We start from the raw sequence: 23,941 nt of genomic DNA, 5'->3' as shown, positions 1-23,941 counted from the left end.
GTGAATGTGGCATGTTGTAGAGGGCACTTTGAGGAATCCTGAAGAGTAGGAAAGTGCTATATAAGAATCATTCCATTCATTGTCTGAATGGAGATTTTCCATGTTACTTTTGCACTATTATGTTCCGCCACTTGTTGTTATTACATGGTTTGATTAAGGTACACATTAGGCTGTCATCTGGGGCATCACAGGGCCAGCAGTGTTTCTGCAACTGGCCCATTTGTGGGCCACCTCTGGCAAACCAGATCTGGGCCACCAAAGGGCCGTTATTCTTTGCGATATGTGGGGACGTGTAAGCACATTGTGTGGTCCAGATTGGGGCCATACCATTTTTGCTATGTGGGGACATTCCGACTGAGAGTAACCATTGACTGTCTATTTTTGTTTATTCTAAAAACAATCATCCTTCTTTACTAAATAAGACTTGAAGAATGGCGATTGAAAACATAAATTCAAGAAGAAAATGTGCAATGACATTATAAACCAAGCGAGAAGCAGAGCAGCTCCTGCATTAAATTTTATACTAACTTTACTGTTGGTCATCGAAAGGAAGGCAAGTTTAAGGAACCTCAACATTAGCTCCACTTTACAGATCCTGGGGCTACTTTAGTTTTGTTATACTGAGTACATATGATACGTGATGAAATTCCAACAGAAGAAAGACTCAAAAGCATGGAACTCCAAAAAAAAGAAAAAATTCTTACTCATGGTAGATTTTGAGTACATAGAAAAAACACTGGAGGCAGCAGTACGGAAATAATGCAAGGAAAAGTTTGAAACGGAAGTTATGCAGAAAGAAAAATGCGTGGAACATTATTCACATAAGGAAAAAAGGCAGCATACAGATGAAAGGGAAGGACAAGGTTGGCATGAACTACGGCAGGTCAGGTATTCACAATGGGTGGGTGGGAACATGAGTACAGAAGGTAAAAATATATGAAACAGCACAAGTGATATTTAAAATAAAAACGGCAAATGAGAGCTAAACAAACAAGAAACTGAAAAAAATCCAACAGCAGACTGGGATCTAACACACAATACACCTGAGGAAAAGGATTCCAGCAAAGATTGAACTGCACTTTAATGATGCCAGCGTCTAGCATCTGTTGGGAACAAATCCCATAGCGTAAAAGTTCAAACACCTAATCAACATCTTCCTCATGGGGAGAAACCAGTGGCCACAGCTTGAGCCACAGTCTGTAAATCGCATATCTATAGTGTCTTGGAGGGTGCTTCACTTACAGTCCTCACTTTGGCATGCTTGATAAAATTAATAAAAATGCAACTACTGAAAGGATCCCCTGACCATATGTTATATGCAATGCTAATCTATTTCCAGACTCATTTGCACTCTAGGCTCAGCAGCACCTTCTCGTACAGAATCTTCCTCCAAACTGCAATTCAAATATGAAACAAGTTCCCCAAGTACAGAGCTGGACAGATAACAGAGAGAGACCTCCAAGCCTTTCAGGCAAGCGTAAACACACACTTCTAGACCACACAATTTATTTCCCTGCACACTGCAATGAGCAAAGTGAGCCGCCAGAAAAAGGATTCCAACCTCTAAATGTATAATCATGTGATATACAATCTTAATTTGCTTTAGTTTATACGAAAAATATTATAACATATTTTTTCAGCTGATATTAAAATGAAACTATGTGAAACTCGACAAATCATTTATTACTAAATAAAACAAAAACAAAAACCTTCCAGACTACTAAGCCTCCAGTGCTTCCTGCTCTACTTCTGAAGCTCATATGCATTCAATACACTGACCAAAGCAATGTGCCTGGCTTTCAGATGCCTGAGCAGACCAGCTGGGCAGCTTGTGAAGCTCCACTGCCTGCGTGCACCGGAGATCAAATCTGGTCAAGGCAAGAAGAGTGCCTGTGGCCTCTGAACAAACTTGAAGGCAACAGAAAAAGGGCTACCTTTTTCTCACTTCTAATTTTGAGAAATGTAATTATTTTGATGCCAGAGTCACGGTTTAATCTAAAAGCTGAGAAGAAACATTTGCATTTAAGGAACAATGGCAACTCATCCGTCAGACAAAGTGTCATGAAAAACAAGCCACTTTTTAAAATTTTATTTTTTTTACCTTTGCCTGCACTGGAAAGACATCTCTACAGCCTTAAAGAAAGCACTTAGAGTAAAAGCATATTTCAGACTAAGAAGGACTGAAAGCTCGAGGTCACACCATCACTTGGGACACACAGGTATTCATCTTTCCAGCTGTTTCCTTTGGCTCTGAACAGACTGTCGCTATCCTTGGATGTGATGTTTTGATCTAAACGTGAAGGATAGTTGACGCTTTGTTCTAAATAAATATCTTCGCTTACCTGTCCTTTGATTGTTTGTGTTAGAATTAGTCCTTGCCAGTGCAAGGAAGCCATAGAGGACAGGTGGCATTAAGAAAGATCATCACGTCAAACAGCTCATTAGTTTCCTGGTGCTTTGTCACCACCGAAGTGTTCCGTATCCATGGTGCAGCCATGTTTGAATCCAGCAGGGATGTTGTGGCACATTCGGGCTGGCTCTAAGTGTAACGGGCTCGTCTCTTGCTGTGGAGCATCTGCACTATACTTTATGTAATATGCACTTGTGCATGCACATCTTCAGTGTAGAGCAGCACCATGCAACAGAACATTAGAGCGACTTTGATTACACACTTCTCACATCCTAACAAAGCATTCTTGACACTGCGTGTTCCTCACCACATATACCCAGCGGGATTCACATCTCTCTCCATTTCTCCTTCCTCTCCTCCCTCACCCTCTTTATCTCCCCCCCCCCCCCCCTCTTAATCCAGCTTTTCCTCTCTCTCTCTTCTTTTGTTTAACTTTTATTTCTTCTGCAGCACTCAGGGAGCGGCACCTGGTGAACATTATTTTCAAAAAGCATCATCATGCATCATTGTAAGGATACATGCTCTAATCAGCTGAACCATCTGGCAAACGGCTTATGCACCATCAAGCTTAAATGCTGTGCATCTGTTGATCAAATGGATGTCTCATTGTTTTCAGGGTAACACCCTTAACCTCGGAGCCTCTTTGTACTTAAGCCTGCTGTCAAACAAGGTTTGGTATGTTGCAGAGGTTATGGAGATCATTTAAATAAAAGACTAGTGTCACATCACACTTTTATCCCAAGATCGGGAAGGGTTTTCATCTATAAAACCATTATTGGAGTTTTATGTTAATGCAGAGCAGTATGTGTCACTCAGAAAGGCAGTAGTATGGCTATCAATAGGTAATAGCTCTCATTTCACAAGGAAAGGGGACATTAACCTTTCTACCTTTTATGCTTTTGTACACAACTGCCAAATGTCAGAATTTAATTAAGCTGATGAGACGTCTTAATGCATAAATTAAACCTCTGTTGAAGCAGAGAAGCGCTGTGCTCCCAGACCCCAAAAAACAGATTCTGATATTACAATGAATAATTCCACTGACTCGTGGCAGACATCCTACAGTCTCTCAGTAGTGTCAGAGTCTCTTGGCCTACTTATACAGACAGCCTTGCCAGTAATGTTATGTATTCAATGAACTCTAAATAAGTCATAGCCACAAGTGTGAGAAGGGAGAGAGAAAATAGCTGTGTATACCAAAGCAGCACGTTAGTCTACCACTGCTGCAACTGCTGGCAACCACACTCATAATAACCAATGAAGAAAGGGGAAATAAGATATTTTATATTAATGATAGTCCTTGGAACTTCACGAAATTGATGATTTCTCTCAGGGATTAAAAATGTATTACATGCAATAAGAAAAGTTAATCAGTGAATGGAAGCTTGCATAGAGGCATGGTCAAAATACATAAATAGCACCACTTCATACACATCAGGATCATGGGCTTAAAGACACTTGTGATTCTCCTCTTACGCCCCATGACCACAAATATCTTGCTCTCTATTGTTTTCCCAAGAACTGATAACTATCTATAACACTGAATTACAGACAAAAGCAAAATCAGCATTACTTCCTTTAGAGTTAGACACTGATTTTCAGTGCAGAAGAGAAGAGACTGGACAAAGCCCTCACACACACAGACACACACACACACACACAATGTGTTTTCATATCTTTGTGGGGACATTTAATTGACATAAAGCATTCCCTAGCCGCTTACCCTAACCATCAAAAACCTAATCCTTACCCTCAGCCTAAACCTAACTGTATCCCAATTGTAACCCTGACACTAAAACCACATTTTGAGTCTGAAAAATGTCTTCAAACTCATGGGAAGGGCTGTTGGTCCCCACAAGCATCGTAAACTTCCGATTTTTGGTCCCCACAAAGCTATGTATACACGGACACACACGCACACGCAGAGATAGGGGAAGATAGAAGGGCAGGGAGGCAGGGAGAGATGTTCCTAGCCTTTCAGTTGCACTGTCTTTCATCAGCACTATTGTGTTGCCAAATACAGGTATGCATGCTGAACACAAAGATGTGAATTCGAGCACTGTCAGAGGTATACGCATCAAAATATGAGTTTCTCAGCAACGCTTAGCTCCACATTTAATCACTGTCTCGGATTGATTACGGCCACCCCAAAAGTGCACACATTGCACTGAAAACATCACTGTGCATTTTTGACAAATGGGTCTCCTCTCTGGATATATTTGCTGAAGGTGAAAATTATACGTTACACATACGGCATGTGTGCCCACTGCCATGTTCCATTCTTTCACTTTTTGTAAATGTATATAAATTGATTTTAAAGGGTAAATTTAATGGTTAAGAAGAGTCCCTAACATTTCATTTTCTCACTTATTAATCCAACTGACTGTTGGTTGTGTTAAGCTGGACGACAGAAAAATTGTAAATTAAAAAAAATACCAACTTTTTTTTTTTCCCCCAACGTAAACTGCAGTTCAGCAGGAATTTGATAAAGCACAGCAATTTCTGCAGAAACGGGATTCTTATGATGCCTATAAAGAAAACCCTAAACTAGGCCTTGTTGTGCTGATGATGCTCACACTGACTGGTTTAAAGTTACCAAAGACATCACCTTAAAAACTCAATACTGCAGTGTTGGCAAAGTAGATGAGGGGAGCACAACAAAGACTTTGCTACTGTATTATTTATTTTGGCTCATGCTTTTGTTGAGTGGAGAATCTTGAAGTTCTCTGTCTCAAGAAAAATGAAACACTGCTGAATAAGCAAATGTTAGGCAGTAGGTAGGTGTTTCAAAGTCCTTCCCTTTCCTCTGTAATGGATCTGCATAGGAGGTGTTTGTTATGGAAAACAAAACCAAGTGCATGCAGATCATGCACAAGTGCTTTAAAGCACAAGGTCAAAATACTACGGGGAAATTAGCGGCTTATCTGTAAAGTTACTTATTGATATTCCTTCTTCTGCTGCTACTACACTAACCCCAAATATTGTTAGCATTCACAAACAACATAAACATGTAAATCCCACTTTTTTGTTCATTTTTTCTCCCTCCAGAGGAATCATGTTGGATCACCAGAAATGAGGCACGCTTTCGTTTGGCTTGTGCACATAAAAGCTAACATGTAAATGCACATACAGGCATGTTCCATTCACTGGTCTGGTACAAAGAAACAAGCATAAGCAAGAGGAAAGGGAATGAAACTGTTTGCTCACCCAGGGTTTGATGAAACTCACCCGACACCGGGGTCATGGGGGTGGGCGGGAGGCTGTTGATGTTGAGCGCCCCCATCTGGTGGATCTGTGTGGCGGGGAAAGCCACACTAGGCGTGAGGTAACCTCCGTGGCTTGCTGCCATGATGGCTGCCTGCTGCTGCATGAGCTAAAGAAGAGGGACACGGAGAGATGGGTGGAGGAAAGGATGGTCGGATGGGGCGTGTGAGACAGGAGGGAGCAGCAGGTAGAAGGGATGTAAGGAAGGTCAGGGGAGGACAGATGGTAATGAAAAATATAGTAAGTTGCAAAGTAGTCAAAAAATGACGGGAGAAGGAGAGCAAGAGAGAAACATAGCACGGGTAGAACAGAGGGGAGGGATGTATGTTGAGGTTGATGGATGGATAGTGCATGAAAAGTACAGAGAAAGTAGAGCGGAATAAAAGAAAGAGAAGAAAAAAGAAGCCTGTCAACCTATGTTTAGTGAATCTGTCTCTCCTCCCAGCTGGAAGCCTGTCACCAGCTGCAGAAACGATTTAATAGCTGTCTGTTGGGCTCACACAAATCAAGGCATTGACATGTGCACATTATCTCTGTACTCAGGGAACAGGCAAAGTTTGCAGAGTTGCAATGCTTTTTTCCCCCCCTTACAATTGTCAAACTTCACAATACTGTTTGCTGTAGCTATAGAAATGCCACAGACGTCCCCTCCCCCTGCTCCTCGGACTCGTTCCTAATTTCTGTGATGTATTTGTGATGATGTATCCTGACATTCATCCATATTTTAAGTTTCTCTTGTTTTTTAATTCAGGCAGAAACCAGTAACAAAACGAAAGGCGGAATATATTTGGGATTGGGATTTCAGTAAATGACCAAAGTCTTTGCCACTGAAAAGTTATTCATTGCCGAAAATGTTGTTTGACTCTGTTTTCAGACTGTGACTCATCAAACGAATGTTTTAATGTCAGCTTAGCGAGCAACTCGGGTTTCAGACTATGTTAGTAATATACAGTCAGTTGGTTAATAGCAGTCAATTTTCACCCACTGGCCGATCCCACAAAGAGATCAAATCAATAGTCTTTCATTCGCTCTGCATTTCTGCTTAGCATGAAGTAAGAAGTGAGCGCTGAAGCTATTTTCCATCAAACGCAGAGTGCTTATTCATGTGCACAGGAAATGCTCACATGCACCGCTGCCTTGAAGTGCACCCACACATATACTCACCTGTTCACACAACATGCATGACAGAGAATATTTGAGCTTCTGTGCTTAACTTAAACTCTTCCTGTGCAAACCCCAAGCTGAATACTGAAATCAGAAGAAAATCCATCTTGGTACATTCATGTGTACAGTTTGTGAACCTGTGGGTTTATCTGGGGATTCAACAATCTTTTGCAGGCTGTGAAGCTTCCCATCAGACATGCAGAACTGTGCGGTATAGGAATACAAACGCAGCTGGACCAGCTTCTTGCCCTCGCCTCTGCATCTGTTTAATACTGCATAGCTTGTATCTCTTTGGAGAGCCACCGATGGCCATGGCCTGAGACTCGTATGAGCAGAAATCAAACTCCTCCGCCACTGGGACTAATGCTAATGATGACATTGTGAGACAGCGAAGGTATAGAATGTCACTCTGCTTGTATTTGCATGTGGACTCTGCAACGGAAAAGCCAATTATTTTCCCTTAGTGCCCCTGTCAGGTAACCTGAAAGCAGCTGTCCTGCTGTAGAATGCCCAGTGCTGGCATCTCATCCATTAACCACATGCCTTGCCATTGCTATCTATTAACGCCTTTTGTCATTTGCATAATTTTATCAGCATGACAAATGGGGATCATCCATTTCTTTCCAAATAAGATGAATTGAGGCTTTAAGAGGATATAGCTGAAAGAGCCTGAAATGGAACAAGAAACTAAACAAAAGCAGTGGCATAGAAACAAATAGGTCCAGAGGTTCTAGGGCTCACTTGCTTTGGCAATTTTGTGATTGCCCTCCTATTAGGACGTGAACAGGGTTGGACATCAGGAGGAAGAGTCTTACTGAAACACCACCTATTGTTTATTTATTTATTTATTTAGTCTTGAGGTACCAGGGACTTTGGGATGACTCTAATAAGCTTGAACCCATTGGCAGCCCTGTGACCTTGTACAACCTGCAGGTCCGGATGCTGTAATAACGCAGTGGAAGTAAATATTGGCATGCCCAGAATACTATCTTCTCTCCCAAGGCATGTTTTAGATAATGCAATCCTTCATGCCGGCCGTCAGATTGTCATGGATAGCAGCTCTCGAATTAATTGATGCTTCAGCAAATCAATTCATACCAGCAAATTGGAAACTGAAGCATGCAGTTATGTTGGAAAGCAGTGGTTATTACACTCTGGTCTTTAATAATAAATAAAATAAAGACCATAGTGGTTATGTTGACTGAAATTTTCAAAGTCATTCCATTTTATGTTTCATATGTCTACGCTTTCCCCCTTCCTTTTGTGCAAAATTTCAAAGGCATTATATTCAAAAGCCATTCCTCTTCCTTTATTTATGCACTACCCAACAGATAGCAAATGTCTCTGGCAAAGAATGAGCACAACTGAGTCTTCATCATCATCAGACTCAACCTTTTCTTCCATTTTTCTTTTCCTCTCGGAAGAGGAAAGGAACAGGCGGACAGAAACAACGGGGACAAAAGAGAAACGTGCGAGATGAAAGGGAGCAAAGAAAGTTGCCCAGGCTCCAGCAACATTCATTTAGTGTCAGACATCTGCTTTTTTATTGCAACCTGATGGCATTACTCTCCCCTGGTGCTAGCAGGCAATCACCTCTTTATCACATGGCAATTATCTCTGTAGCGCTGCTCTGTGACTCGCTGACTCTCAGCACTGTCACATGTGACCCCTTATAGCCCAACCAGCCAGTGACGGAGCGAGAGGGGAGGAGAGAGAGGGGGTGAAATAGGTTGGAAAAAAAAAAAATAAGTGAGCGAGAGAGACAGTGGGTCAATGAGGATAACTAAAAGACTGAAGGATAAAACTCAAGGGCCTCATTTGTTACCGCCATGCTCGAAGGCTGTATTTTCACAGAAAGATTATAATAGGTTCTTTCATCTCTGATGCACTTTGCTGTACCGTGCATGTGTGTGTGTCTAGACGCATGCAGGAGCTGTCCAAAGCCTGTCCTCACAGTGAAATCAGGCCACACACATGCTGGTGCATACGTGCGGGGGCAGTTTATAGTACAGCCAAATGATGCAGTAATCTGTAACCATCATTTCTCATGTGTGCCTTTTGAATGCGAGTCCCTCCAACAGGGGGAGATGTTTCCTAATGTGAGTTTATAGCCATCATTCTCCCTTCTGATCCACCCACACACTGTCACTATTAGCACCAAGTTAAACCATTTGCTTTCCTCTAGTTTAGCTATCTCACGCTCTGTCTAATGCATCTTTGAGGGAGGCAAGGCGGCCAAAGTGCTGGAGGAAACTTCTCACTTTAACTCAAACACAGAGGAACCAGGGAAAGCTGAAACGGCCAGCCTCACAAAGAGACGCCACTTAAGATGATGAGAGAAGAAAAGTGACTTTTGTCACATCTAACTGTGTGCCAATGTGATGTTTGTGTCGTGAAGGGGAAATACAAAAAGCAATAAAAGCTGGTTTTACCACTCGCATTCAGCGTTTCACGGGAGAACTATTATAACTCATCACTAACGCTGGACTGAAACATGGAATCTCACTCTCGTTTTCCTTTGCCTTGTGTTTTATAAAATCACCTTTTGCAAATAGGATGTCTCCTGTCAGAGCACACCGGTGTCTGTGTCGATCGTGAAAATGGCACATTTCTCATTTTTGGCATATGTTGTCAGTGTTGTACCCCCTCCAATTTGTGTTCAGAGGCCCCTCCTCCTCCTGGTTTGACTAAAATCCAATTTACTGGCTGTCAGCTCAACTCTATAATCCTATCCACTGCTGTAGTGGAGAGGTAGCTCTTTGAATTTACCATTTACTGTATTTGCTGGTTATGACTATATATACGAGCTCTCCCAATGTCTGTATTCCATACCGTGCCACCTCTTCTTCTCTTGGCTAGTGTATATGGAGAGTAGGAAAACGCATAGCGTGTCTTTAGAGATAAACTCTTTTTTTTTCTGTCACTGCAGCTTTTTGGTCTTTGGGGAATATATGTAGTTTATCTTGCAGCAAAGAAACATTCATCGTATCGTTTCAGCACCCTCCTTGTGGCTACAGGCGAAGCAAGGCTGCACGCCGCGTGCATTTAGTCAGCACCAGTGATGCAACTGTACTCATAACTGCTGCACACCTGCATGCAAGATAACTAATATTCCTCTTTATTCCACATTATTTCTTACCTAACAGACCCTACCAGTATTTAGATTCATTTAGTAAGGAAGATATGAAAATAAGCGCCTTGCTGATAATCCATTGCTGTCTGTTGCACACTCATTACTTTATCAAAAGCTGGAATGAGTTTATCTCCAAGGTTGGCCTGCCTCAGCGTTTCTAAACCAACTTTCTTTATTTTGGCAAAGTGATTATATGCTATTACATAGCATACATAATACAAAGGAGAATTTCACCTTCACTAACATCTTTCATGCTGTGTAATCTTTCTGTCAAGAAACCATATATGTGCAATTTCTCCTTTAGATTTAATGGTAATTGATTCTCTCTAATGCCAAAGTATCCCCCGTGCCCTTGTTACGTTCACTCCGAACTCAATTTCCTCGCATCATCCTGCTGTTTGTCGTATTATATGTATATATGAGGGGGGGTGGGGAGGGGAGTGAGAAAGAGCATTTACTGCGCACTGTGCGTGAGTGTGTATACTCTTGTGTGTGCCTGTATGAGTCGACACGGGTCTGTGCCACAGTAAATAAGAGTCATGGCCAACCTGTGCGGGCCACAATGGTCTCCCTGTAGACCGCTACTGCCTCCACCACCCCTTAAACATTTGCATTTCTCCACATTTTCTGGGAAAGGGCTGTATTTCATGAATGGTAATGAAGGTGGGAGTTTTACTGGAGAGAGCACAAGAGATGGCCTTGCAATTACTCGGGGATGGTCAATTTGCACATTTCACAGTGGGTCCCATGGCTGTGATATGAAAATGAGGGAAATGGATAAGCCCCCAAGACCCGGCTAACATCAACAATTAATCCTAGCATTTAGAAATTGGAAAAAATATTTAACTTTAACAACTAAGTAAGTACAGGAGAAGATGATTTTGCACTGCTCCTTCTTTGTAAATTATATTTTCCACAGATGATCGCGTGCATTTAGGCGATTAAAGCCCAGGTATTTATCACAGAGTCGGACAGAAAGCATTTCATCCAACCCAATTCAATTGATTTTAGTTTTCTTCAAGTAGTTAGTGTGTCTGTATGTGCATGCGGTGGCATATGCACTGAGGGGGTGCATGTGTGTGCTCTGCCTCAGCAGGAGAGAAGAAAGTTTGTGTGCAGATAAGTTGCCCATGGAATATTCTGAGTCAACTGTGTCCCCTGAAGCATCTCATGGGCCCAGAGGGAGGGACAGTGGGAGGGAGAGGGGAAGGGTAGAGAAGCAGTGTGATAGTGGGTAGAGGGGGCGATTGGTGAGAGGGGCTGCACAGGCTGTCTGAACTCATCAAAGAGCCGAGGGTCTGCTGTGTGCGTGTATGGTGCCATGCCCTGGGGGGGGGGGGGCGGTGGTGGGAGGGCAGAGTGAAGCTGATGAAGGGGTTGGAGGGTACAAGCTAACCAAATGTGTGCGCGTCTACGTGCTGAGAGTGCTGAAATCCAGGCACTAATGGAATGGCAGTACTGTTTAAGAGTAGAAGAGCTGAAAGTGGTGTTGATGGCAGTGATGATAGTTTGCCAGGCTAATTTTCACCTACAACAATATCCGCTAAGTAAGGAAAAACAGGGAAAAAAGCAGCGAACAAAGAGTCTGCGTGCAGTGAATTCGCTCAAAGACGTTTCACTGCAACAGCGGAATCCTCATTTAATTATTTGCCTGTGTGACTGATGTAAATTCTAACACTTTGGTCAGTCATCATCCCAACATGGATTATTAAGTAAAAGATGTTAAAAAGCCTACGTTCAAACCACCAACATGTTTCCCTTTTTTAGAACTTTGATTTCAGAATTTTTGTAGATTTATACTGGAAAAAATGGAGTCCAAGCCACATTAAAATTACACTATTTTGTTATTCTGCCTTCATACCTAAAATCTAATTGTTTTAAATGAAATGAGTTATGATGATGGCACAAGGGTATAAATTCTCCAGATGTTGGCTCCAAATATAATATCTACCATCTGCAGCTTTCATTGGCTGTTGGAACAAATTCTTGAATTAAACACGATTTCACATATCTTCTGGCCACTTGGGGGCAGTGTAAACAACTGCCCCCAATACAGAAGATACTGCGAGCGCAGCACTTTAATATATTGCCTTTCAGGTTAATAAGTCAAAAATTAATTAGCTTTATGTCTGCTTGATAAAGAGTTAATGTCGCTTTGTATTAATCAAAAGCAGGATTTATGCTGAGCGTTTCCAGCCACCGATGAATGAGGCCCAATCGTAGTCACTCTGGTCTGCTGTTTACCACATTTCTGTCTTTTCAGCTGATAAATGTGCCACTATGCACGAGTTAAAAGCAAGTTAATTGCTAGGTTTTATCCAATGCCTGCTGTGGCTAAAAATGATAAAATAAGAGTTTTAAAGCAAAACAGTTCCACCATGAGGGGAACGACATAGTCGCTGGACATCTCATTGTGGTTGTTGATTTGTCGCTAGCAACTCCAGCTGCTTAGGTAACCCTGTAATATGTTTACTACCTCGTCAGATGGTGAAATACATCGTGGCTTGTTTTTGTTGATAGTCGCTTCAACTGCCTCGATATTGAAAAAAATTGAAGTTGGAGCCACTTGGACTCGCTGAATGCTACTGACTTTCTACGATTTCCAGTCGCCACATCGCTTATTCCTTGCCTACTCAAATGCAAATACATGCTTATGGTGATTAATGATAGTAGATAAAATATTTTTAACATTTTTCTTCCAGTGTTAGGTACAGTATATCAAATCCTTTAAAATGTCATTGTTTGAGAGTGAAGATGTGAAACATTGCCAGAATATGAAACTCACTGCTACTAAAATTTTAAGTATGTGTACTACAAAGTAATAAGATCCATTATCCATGCATAAAATGAAATATAATCTTATTGTTTCTCCCTTTAAAGTCTACTGTGTGTGCTACATATGCCTTTTCCAACTCACCGCATGTGCGTAAGAGCTGTAGGTGCTGAAGGGAAGGGCGATGGCTGGGTTAAAGATGCCAAACTGCCCAACCATCTGCTGCATACGTCTGATGGTGCGCTCCTTGTCTGTGTCGGCGAATTTGACCACCAAGCTAGAGGAAGCACCCTGAGTGAGTTAGAAGGAAAGAAAGAAAAAAAGGGAAGAAATCAGATGAGGGAACAAACAGCCACTTAACTGCATGTAGCCCTCACACTTACACTCAGCAAATGAATGTGGTACATACATATACGCAAAAGGCCTTGAGAAAATTTGCATTTATGATTAACTACACATTTAGAGACAGCTGTGAACCAACACTTAAAAAAAAACTGCATTAAGAACGTTAGTGGTTATTATTTCAAATTTCTTAGTCTGCCATGTTCATTTGCAACAACAACTGCTGTTAACATCGATACCTAGTGAGCATCTCTAATTGTGTGTCAGAGATTTGCTTTTCATTACTGCAGAAAATTGTGGCTGGCATACATAAACATAAAACGGACAGCTGCGTTAAGAATAAAAATGTTCTATTTATTGAGTGAAAAGCTCAGATATGCAGACAGGATCAGCCTGCTTTCTTTCAGTCAGAGAGAGACATACACAAAGTCACTCAGGGCAAAGCCGACTCACTGTTTATATCATAAATAGTTTATATCCCTCATGCCCTTCCAGGCTTTTCCCTATCCGGTACGGTACATATATGTAACATCAGAGCTACTTTGTTAAGGTTAAAAGATCTGCAATGCACAGCAGTTCCTACTGGCCTGGGTAGAAGTGCTCTTCAAAGAAAATTCTTCTTTTCAGGGCGATTTCTCTCCTTCTGCCCAGCTTCCGTTTGAGTCTCCTCCTCGTTTCTGTGTCTTTGGCAATTCATTTCTATATCAAAACTATTACCCCTTTTTGCAGCCCAATAATGAAACCAGCAGGTGTGTCTGCCACACACCCTTCATTAAAGAATCTTCAAATGATTTAGCGCTACAGTTGACCTTTTGTGTGCTCCGCCTCTCCTCCCCTCTGCGCCCCCAAACAGGCCAATCGATCCACATAAAAGGCCGAAATATTACTCTGATCTGACAGTGTAGAAAGGTTGTGTGTCAGTCACGATAAGAGGCTCCCTGAAATTGATGCAAGATTGTCAATAGCAGTGGTGACTGGTAAAGCGCCTGGACTGGGTTATAGTTTTCAAACTTCTAAAGGCGGTAATGTTTTGGATCTGAGTCAAATATCGAAGAAGCTGTGTTGGACAACAGGTGCATAGTTACAAATGGCATCTGCATTAGCAGGTTATTATTGCATAATTAATTTGACTTTATTATGCTCTTTTCTGTGTGTTTTCCCTTACTGAGGTATCGCTCTAATAAAGATATCTACAGACAGCAAAAAACGGTCAAAGACAGGCATTGGACCTTTTCGACTGTAGCATATGGATTTTATGTTCTTCCTTTGCCTTTCTCCCCACATTTCTCAATATTCCCACAAGCCCTCTCCTCCAGGCTAACTCACTGGTTGAATTACAGGCTTGCAGTACTATATGTCAATGGTCAGTTGGTTAGTTGGCTGTGTGACTAAAAGACTGACTGTATAGCTAGTTGAGTGACAGTTAGCCAACTAGCCTGGCTAGCTGGTTGAACTACAGGCTTGCAGTACTATATGTCAATGGTCAGTTGGTTAGTCGGCTGTGCGACTAAAAGACTGACTGTATAGCTAGTTGAGTGACTGACTGACTGGCAGGCTAGTTGGCTAACAGACGAATTGAGCACTTACTGGCTCTGGCTAATGAGAAATTAGCTTGTGCAGTGCTAATGCAATTCTATCAGATGGGAATAAGACGCCTTGCATTCACTCTGACTCATATACGATTCTATAACAAATACAGAAACAAGAGATAGAAAAACACAATAAAAAAATTCTTAATGCTTCTCAATCTCTTAAGCAAAACCTCATATATTAACACTAAGCAGAGACACTTCAAGGTTGACAGTGACACAATTGCAAGTTTAGCGTTTGTTGTTGTCGAGCATTTTACTATCTGTACGATTAACCTTGCTATGAGGTTTAACTTTGGGAGTGTGCAGCAGAATACAGACAAGATGCTCTAGTATATATTGAATATTTTACCTCGTCTTCACAGTTAAAGAAGCTATTTAAGGTCGCTCTTTGGTAATGAGAACTATGAGCTTTTCCTCTGGTTAAGGAGATTAAGTTGGAACTTTGCAGTCAGCCCTTTGCCATCTAGAACTAAAAGTGTCCCTTCTTGAGAAACAAAGTTTATTGGCCTGTCTTATTATACAAGGGCCTTGTGCCATTTGCTTTCATACGCTTGCATGTATGTCCCACTCGCTGCAAAGCTTTTTTTCAAGGTCTCTACACTGAGACTGCCCTCCCACTGTTTCTCCTAAGGACACGTAAATTTTATGGCTTGTCGGCTAAGCGTCCATTGCCACATTTGTTTATCTCAGAGGTTTTCCCATTTAGGCCTGTCAGGATATCAGCGAGCAGAATCTCCATTGCTATAAAGAGAAGAGGATGAAGTGTGAAGTGAAAGTCTCATTAAATTTTTAAGCTGCCAAGTGTGAGCAGAATCCCCCTGCCGGGTGTCTCCCAGCTGCCTAGAGAGCCACTGAAGAAGCGGGAGTTAAACAGGAAGGATAAAAAGCTACTACAGAGACTTAGAACCAAAAGGAAAGTCTGCCTCTTTATGGCTTCTTCTCGTTGCCAAGGATGGTTGTGTTGGTGTCTGCTCAAGCTGCACAAGCTGCAAACCCTCATGTGAATGAAGGAGATAAAGCCTCATACCTAGTGATATATATTTCATATTCTTTTAACTTTAATGCCTGCTTGCATTTGATAACTTAGAAGGAAGATTGGTTCTCTGTCCAGTACTGGGAGATACAGTCTGTGTCTTGGCTTCAAGTGTCTCACAGTGAAGACCTTTATGGTGTTCCTGTATTTTGGGGTCAGTCATGCTGTAACTTTGTTCGCACACCTATTAAGAAATACTTTAAAAATTTTACAACACTCCAAATCAACATAATACAGTCGGAATGTTTTTCACATTTATTTTAAGAAGCTCTGCCATGGTCCAGCAACCTGTCCACAACAGGATGTCAGGAGTTTGAAGGCAACAGCTTCTGTTTATATGTTGTTGTTTTTTTTTTCAAATTTAACTGCAAACTGTGAGCTGAAAAAAAGCAGATGGTGATAGTTTCACTCTCTCTGAGTCACTCTTTTACTTTCACTCTCATCATGTTTGGTCAGCAGGAAGCTCGAAGGATGTTGGTTTGGTGTAAGTTCTAATTATACTTGCAGTAACACAACTTGTTGTTGTCAACGCAGCAACATGTATGTTAAATGTGATTGCATTTCAGCTGCCTCCTGTCAGCTCCGCACCCTCGTGAGGAGGAAAGGAGAAACTGCTGTGACTGTAAATGACAGCAGATTTCAGCAGACTAATGACTCTCGCGCTGATCTGAAATAAGACAGGTGCACATAAGTTAGATTTTTCATACCAACAATTCAGAAAATTTATATTTATATATTCAGAATCTGCTGATGTTTCCTTATATGTAAAGTATAATTTAAAATTTCTTTCTCACAGTGAAGAAAACACACTAAACTTAAACACTGGTATCACATTGGTACTTGGTATTAACATATTTTCACAGCCAAAGCATCTCAGGATCAGAACATCCTAAGCCTCCTGTCCAGTGTTTTCAAACGCCGTGACAGGCTTCAGCTCGCTACAAACCATAATTCAGTGTGATGGAAAGATGGATATAAAAGAAAAGTGTATTAATGACACAAAACACTTTATTAATAGGAGTAAGTTATTCCGACTGTAAAAAGAAGAGTCTACGGAGAGCTTTAAATCTCTTTAATGCGAGTGCCAAAATCTGTCAAATTGCTAATTTTGTTACTCAGTTAGTCGCAGCAGGTCATTCAGTCATTCATTCAACTTTTCAATCATTTCAAGACAAAGGACCTCAACTTAGAGAAACTAAAGATCTGAAAAAATTTAATTAGTAACATTGAGTTACTAATTTAATATATGCAATCTTTTAACAAAACTCAAAGAATATTTCAAAATATGCATACTGACTTTATGTAATTTGATTACATGTACATTTTCTGTATAATCTTTCCTTTGTTTAGTTTTTATACAAGTAGAGTGGCAGTCTGTTACAGGGCCTCACCATTGGCACCAGTCACACTCATATTCACACCTATGGCTGATTTACAATCACCAGTTAACAGAATTTACGGCACTTTTAATAATATAGCGCCAAGTCATAATAACAGGTGCCTCAAGGCACTTATGTTGTTATGTAGATGCCCTACAATACTAAAGAGAACCACAGGAAACCCAAACCATCTCCTGTGAGCGGTCGGAGTGAAAGGAGGAAGACAGGACAGAGACACACTGTGAAAGAGAAGTGTAAAAACACAGTGAGTAAAAAAGGTGAATGAAGAAAAAACACTGGGAATCCCTCAGCAGCCTACACCTATGCAGCATAACTAAAGGAGGATTCAGGGTCACCTGATCCAGCCCTAACTATATTCTTTAGCAAAAAGGAAAGTTTTAAGCCTAATCTAGATAGTGTCTGTCTCCTGAATCCAGGAGAAGGGTCTAAAAGTTGAAGGCTCTGCCTCCCATTCTACTTTTAAATACTCTATGTAAGCCTGCAGTCTGAGAGCGAAGTGCTCCGTTGGGGTGATATGGTGCTATGAGATCTTTAAGATAAGATGGGGCCTGATTATTCAGGACCTTGTATGTGAGGAGCAGGATTTTAAATTTGATTCTGGATTTAACAGGGAGCCAGTGAAGGGAAGCCAATATAGGAGAAATATGCTCTCTCTTTCTAGTCTGTGTCAGTACCTTTGCTGCAGCTCAGTTAACCTAACATGGAGATCTTTGGACTGTAGGAGGAACCTGCAGAGAACACGAATGTCCAGGATCTCCGTAGTTTGTTCTAAATACACGGTCAAAGGCATTTCCTTCAGTCATGTTCAGAATTATACTAAAGCTGTATAGAGTACTCTTATATGATATAACTATTAATTTTTGGCATTTGCACGGAGTTACTCTATGGTTGTTTTTCCACTGAGGCCAACCATTACACTACCCCAGCTAGCCATAGAAGGATAAATGGACTTCCTATTCAAGCTTAGCTCTTATAATAATGGATGACTGGGAACTTGTTTGGTTATTAGAATGTAAATTGAGTTGCTAGAAACAATACTGATTGAAATTAAAGACCTAACTTAAATAAAAGCAGAATGTTGTTTAGGGAGCAGCAACACAAAGATTAATCAACCCTGTGAAAGACTGACATTAACACTCCACATTTCATTGAGTACACAACAAGATTATTACTTATGCCAGTATTTATATGTATACCGCTGCATCGGCTGCCTCTTTCATTTCATTAAAAGACGTGCCTTATTGGGTATTAAATCCTGGCACTCGTAGCACTTGCATATGTACTCTGTTCTCTGTCTGAAGTAACTGACAAGATTCAGGAGATGGGGAATCACATTTAGATGAATTTTAAACTTCTTTTTTTCTTCTCTTGCACTCTCAATCATCTAGCTCTCTCTTCTAAGCAAGCATTACCTCATTTGCTTTCTTTTGTTGTGCGCTTATCCTTCCATCATCCTGCTCTGCTGCTTATATCTCAGTTCCTGTGTCAGCTGAAACTGCCTCGAACTCAGCTGCTGCGCATACGGAGTGAAAAAAAAATCAGCATGGCTCTGCGGACCTGACCCACACCCCCGTCATCTCTGTGTAATTTTGTCCTGAGACTTTCTTCCTACATCACCCTGCTGAATTCCAGCAATTTGCTCTACAGCGCTAGAATTTAAATGTTTAATTGAGGCACTCGTGGCCTGAACTTTGGTGGTGCGTGCACACCAGCGATAGCAGCTGGTGATCAAGGGATGGTGGCAGAGTATACGTGAGAAGAGATATTTATGCTTGAATTATGATGGGTTAGAGTGTGATCGGCCGCTGATGCCGGATGGGTAGTTCCACATATGGAACAAATGCAAGTGTATGTACGCTCACAATGGACTTCTAAGCATGCAGCGGCCAGCACTCTTCGTGCAGTCTCTTGATGCAGATTTCCTTTTTCATTTCCAACTCACACACAGATTAATACATACAAAATGCCCACTCCTTCTCTACATGAATAACACAAATGTATTCAGCTCAAGTCCTCCGAGCTGGAAAATAAGATCAGTCAGGGAGCCTTTGACCCTAGTCCGTGGCTGGACGTGGATGTGGCAGTGAGCGGTATAGAACGAGTGTGCATGCATGTGCTCATGCAAATGTTTTACCCACAAAGTGCTTCTATTTGTAGATATTTATGCATGCGCACACATGCATTCGTGTACGTCTGTGTGCACACGCATAAAATCTAAGAAGCAAGTGTTCATGCTCTGGGGCGCTGGCGTTCATTTGCTGTAGTGTTAATATTCTGTGCGGTACACCTCAGCCACTGCTGCTATAGGTCTTTATTATTGTCATCTTTTTGACTGAAATATGAAGGAATGAGGGAATTGCTTGTTTGATTTGCCTGATAATAAATTCTCTGTCTCTTTGGCTGTCAGTGGCATTTATTTCTTTGTTTGATTTCTTCATTTTTAATCCACCTCAACATTTGGTAAATAAATGCTTTTTCATTCAGTTAACATGCTTGTACATGACTTCTTTTTGCAGTCGTGGCTCGACTGCAATCGAAACGATGTTAAATTAACACACAGGATGTGCGGCCCATGTTTTTTCCAGGATCTTTGCTACACTGACGGACACGCTGCTCTGAATAGAACTGTCCTGCTGAGGCATAATAGACCATCGGAGGTCCACTAATCTCAGCAAGGCAGGCGCACTGTGCCTGCTCCTCCAGCAGCCACAGGATATGAGATGCTGATCAGATTTCTATAATCAATTTACCAGAGCAGGAGGTATAAATCCTGTCCATTCACTCATTCTCTCTCTGCCCCCTCGCTCTCTGTCTCATTCTCCCTCTCTCTCCAAGTCTCCCCCCCTCATCCTTTCAGCACCCTGCTTATAGTTGGATGAATAATTCAGCAGCCAATGTGGTGAAAGGTGGAGTAAACAAGTCTATTGCCTAATATCCCGAGAGGCTGCCAAAGAGAGACGAGCGAGGGCAGAGAGGTAGCAGAGATAGGGGAATGGAGCAACACAGAAGGAGGGTATCTATGGAAAATGGACATCCAGAGTCTTTCCTCATGACCTGCAGTCATTTGCACTTAGATTGACTCAGAGGTTGTGCCAAAATGGCACAGCTGGCTTCAAGTGGTTCTCTCTGCTCCTCTCTCTCGAGCCACACATTGGCAACCATTAATAATGAAATCATACAGTGAAACACAACACCTGTGAGATAGGGTGGGAGGGAGTTCACTGTCCCAGCCTTTCTGAGACGAGAGCTGCCGAAACAAAAACGAGGATGAAAGCAAAGTATACTTCAGGCTACTGTATAAAACAAGTCATGACTCTCTGTCCGCTCGCCGAATGTCATGGAGAATAACTCTATTCAGGTTTGAAGTGTAGAGTAAGTAGCTTTTATTTTGACACAATCAGGTATACAGGGACCCTGCTTAAACACGAGACACATACAAATGAGCAGTACAGCTTTTTGTGCTCGCAGTAAAGCTAGTGCGGAGAGAATTCAGAGGACACAGTGTGCTTACATAAGGAGCTAATGTAATCTCACACTGGGGTTCTATCCACTGATTATGCAAACAGAACTACTGATTGATGACTCATCCAAAATTCAATTATCACTCTAAACAGTTTTATCTGGAAATCAGATTAGGATTTTTTTCAAGTACCGTGTTAATTACAAAGACAGCAGAATATTTGTTTTTGGATCTTTTTTTAAAAATCTGCCATATTTATAAAGATGGATTCAGTTGATTCAAACGTCGAAGCTGAGAATTTAAAGCTCCATAGCAAGACACGTGGACTGCAGCTATTGAAGTGTTGTGGATGTTACAGATGCTTTGTGGCCTGAGTGGGTTTCTGTGCTTTTATATGAGGGAGACAGCTGTACTCACTGGCATAGTCTGGCTGCCGTGGAGCGTGCTGATTGCAGACTGAGCCTCGGTGTGTGTGGAGAACTTAACGAAGGCGCAACCTGGAAGAAAGAGCAGATGCACACCGCACACAGGTAAACACACACAAACATACAAAGAAGTACATTTACACATGTATATATTAATATAGAGAGAAATATATTGTATATCCTGTACAGTGTTCACTCAAGTGAGCCTTTAACAGTGTACAATATATTAATAAATTAATAATAATAATAGTTGAATTATATTTGACACCACAGAAATCGCTGTGCAGTGAGAGCCTCTCATTGCACAGCAGGCTGCCCAACTCCAGGCATTAGGCAGGCAGACAAGCAGGCAGAAGCTGCAGGCAAGAGATTGCACTGATGAAGCAGAAAAGCATGCTATTTAGCACCACATGCCTGTCTGTGCATATTAAACACGAGCTAAACTGGCTAAACTTAACTAGCAAACCATCTAGGTTCTCAGAACAATTAATTGTTTCTACGACAAGATGTTCTGATCACTTCTTCTGATTTGAACAAGGCCCGAAACAATCAAACCTCTTTGCTGTACTGTCCTTAAAGAACTATGATTTTCTCTCTTTAGGGTCTGGCTATGATACCTTTTTCTTTCAAAATCAACCAAGAAAGTACCCTTAGTAGAAATGATTGAAGGGGCAGAAACTAAAAGATGCATCACCATCTAATTCAAGACAAAAGAAAATGCATTCTCTGTGAAACTTGCAGTAACTGTCCAGCCGACTGCTCATGCAGGTCTCTGAGCTCAGTTTATTAAAATGTGAGAAAGCTAGAGCGAATAAAGATGCTCAGCGACTGACACAGAAACACATGTGGACTAAATCTGGGTCTGTTGTCTGAGCTAGCAGGACTATCCACTGAGCCACCGTGTCCTTTTATAATTACACCCCATTTCACCTAATTTCATTTTTTCATGTTAAGTTTCCTTTTTTAAAATTATTTAATCTGTCATACTGTCAGTCTCCTTATCATCTTCTCTGCTTGACCCAGTCACCCTGCCATTCTTCCTCTGTTAATGGGCTTACGCCTATGGACACCAGCCTATCACGATGCCCATTCAGCTGTCAAAGCACTGCCCCCCCTATTGAGATATGAATAGATCGGGGCTAGAGCTCGCGATGACCTGGACAAGGATTTTGCCACAGTAGTACAAACCATACATCAGTATAATTATGCATTTAACACTTCCTGCACCTTTTTAAATAAACTAAAAAAACTGAACGTGTGAAGCGGTGAGGAAGCATAAAATATTCTCTACATGTCATTTTGTATCACAGGACTTTGAGATGCAACATGGTGATGAATTTTTTTTCACTTGTTTAGATGTTTTTTATTTGATATGATATAATTATACTACTAGTACTGCTACTGCTACTACTACTAATAATAATTATTACTATAAAAAGACTTTCAAATGATACTCTCAGCCATTACCAGAAAAAAAGAATTGTGATGATGTAATAGAGGATAATGACTTGAGTGTTGACAGTTAACTTAGACGGAGCATAAATACTGCACAGCCACAAAGAAGAATGCAACTCGTTCCCATCCCCACAGTGGGGACACTTGAATCGTTTTGACATCCGTCTTTCTTTTCTCCTCCTCCAGCGTACTGCAGAGTCAGAATGTTCTTCAAACCCTTTTAGATATAATTCCATAACGATTTCCATAAGCACCGGCTGGGGAATAGGCTTTAGAGACATGAAAAACCACTGGTCTCTTTGCTCTTTGTTGCATGGCTATCTCAGAAAGGGCTTCGGGATATCAACACTTCAGTACCTGCGTAAAGTCCAGCGGTACATTCAAAACAATAGACATCAGCAGGATAATGACTGGGATTTTGTTATGCAGGAAATTCAGGTAAATACTGAAAAAGTGTTTGCAAAGCCAACAGGGTAATTTTTAAATCATTGCTGAATTAGGTGGGATCACAGCAAGATATCACATGTGGTGAGAGAGCTGGGTTTTCCAGGACTAGTAGCAAGACTAAAAGCAAAAACATTGTCCTAATTAGAGTAACGATAAATTTAAATATGGCATCTTTTAGAAACTATTAGACTTTGACAATCCCGTGTCCCAAACAACATAACGTTAAATTTTTGACATCAATTAACCAGTCGGGCTACTTGACCTATATCTGATGGATGTGCTGCACAGATTTGAGACACACACTCGGATGCACTGTCACTTCTTTGTCAGTGACCTAAATAATGCTGTCAGCTGTATCACGGCTCTTACCTTTGCTGTTTCCGTCAGGACCTCTTAGGACCGTGCACTCTTCGATGACTCCGTAAGGCTCGAAGAGGCGGTAGACATCCTCCTCGGTCTGTTGTTTGTTCAGCATCCCAACAAACAACTTCCTGTCTTCTGGAACAAAAACAAGAGTCAAAAGATTACATTACAACTTTGACCTCAATTATGAAACCAATTTAAGAGCATACAATAGTGAATTGTACAGTAGAGTCACCGTTGGTGGAACAGAGACAGCAATTTAAAAAGGAAGTCTCATTTTCCGCAGGAACAAAGACACTTTCGCGGAGCCTCGGTGTAAAGTAACTGTCTAGTTTATTTAGTGCAGGTTGGCCTCGAGTCACATTGTATTATCTCTTTTCCCAGACTGATCATTTTAAATCTCCACTATAAGTGGGTTTAGTCCCATGTGGGCACATATACTATAGCAGCAGGGGGTAAGTGAGTGGTCAGGGGCTGGAAAGAAGAAAGGAGGGAAATGGTAGACTAATGAAGAGGTTTCTCACATGCTCACACACGCAGCCACAGAGACCCAAGACAATGAGAGAGTCTTTGGTCCTTTTAAAAGCAGGAAGGGGCTCCAGGCAGCTCTAACCTCCTACACACCACACTGTACTGGCTGAAAGCTCCAGTTCTCTCCCTCTTTCTTTTACTCACTCTTT

At 41.4% G+C, this 23,941-nt stretch overlaps 1 protein-coding gene across 12 annotated transcripts in view; it reads right to left on the bottom strand.

Annotated features, from left to right (window-relative positions):
• celf5a (cugbp, Elav-like family member 5a) overlaps positions 1 to 23,941 on the bottom strand; it is a 197,256-nt gene that overhangs the window by 12,834 nt on the left and 160,481 nt on the right. For 4 of the 12 annotated variants that reach the window (XM_004552769.5, XM_004552772.5, XM_004552770.5 and 1 more), the window contains exons 4-7: positions 23,268 to 23,396; positions 20,989 to 21,068; positions 12,889 to 13,035; positions 5,618 to 5,783 (exon numbers count right to left, since the gene is read on the bottom strand). In XM_004552769.5, the coding sequence (XP_004552826.1) occupies positions 5,618 to 5,783; positions 12,889 to 13,035; positions 20,989 to 21,068; positions 23,268 to 23,396 (522 nt within the window). The remainder of the gene's footprint in view (positions 1 to 5,617; positions 5,784 to 12,888; positions 13,036 to 20,988; positions 21,069 to 23,267; positions 23,397 to 23,941) is intronic. The other 8 variants (XM_004552774.5, XM_004552775.5, XM_004552776.5 and 5 more) reach the window with 4 other exon arrangements.

Source organism: Maylandia zebra, linkage group LG23 (assembly GCF_041146795.1).
Source record: "Maylandia zebra isolate NMK-2024a linkage group LG23, Mzebra_GT3a, whole genome shotgun sequence".
Taxonomy (NCBI): domain Eukaryota; kingdom Metazoa; phylum Chordata; class Actinopteri; order Cichliformes; family Cichlidae; genus Maylandia; species Maylandia zebra.
The sequence above is the reverse complement of the archived record's forward strand: the minus strand, read 5'-3'. Positions and strand labels throughout refer to the sequence as shown.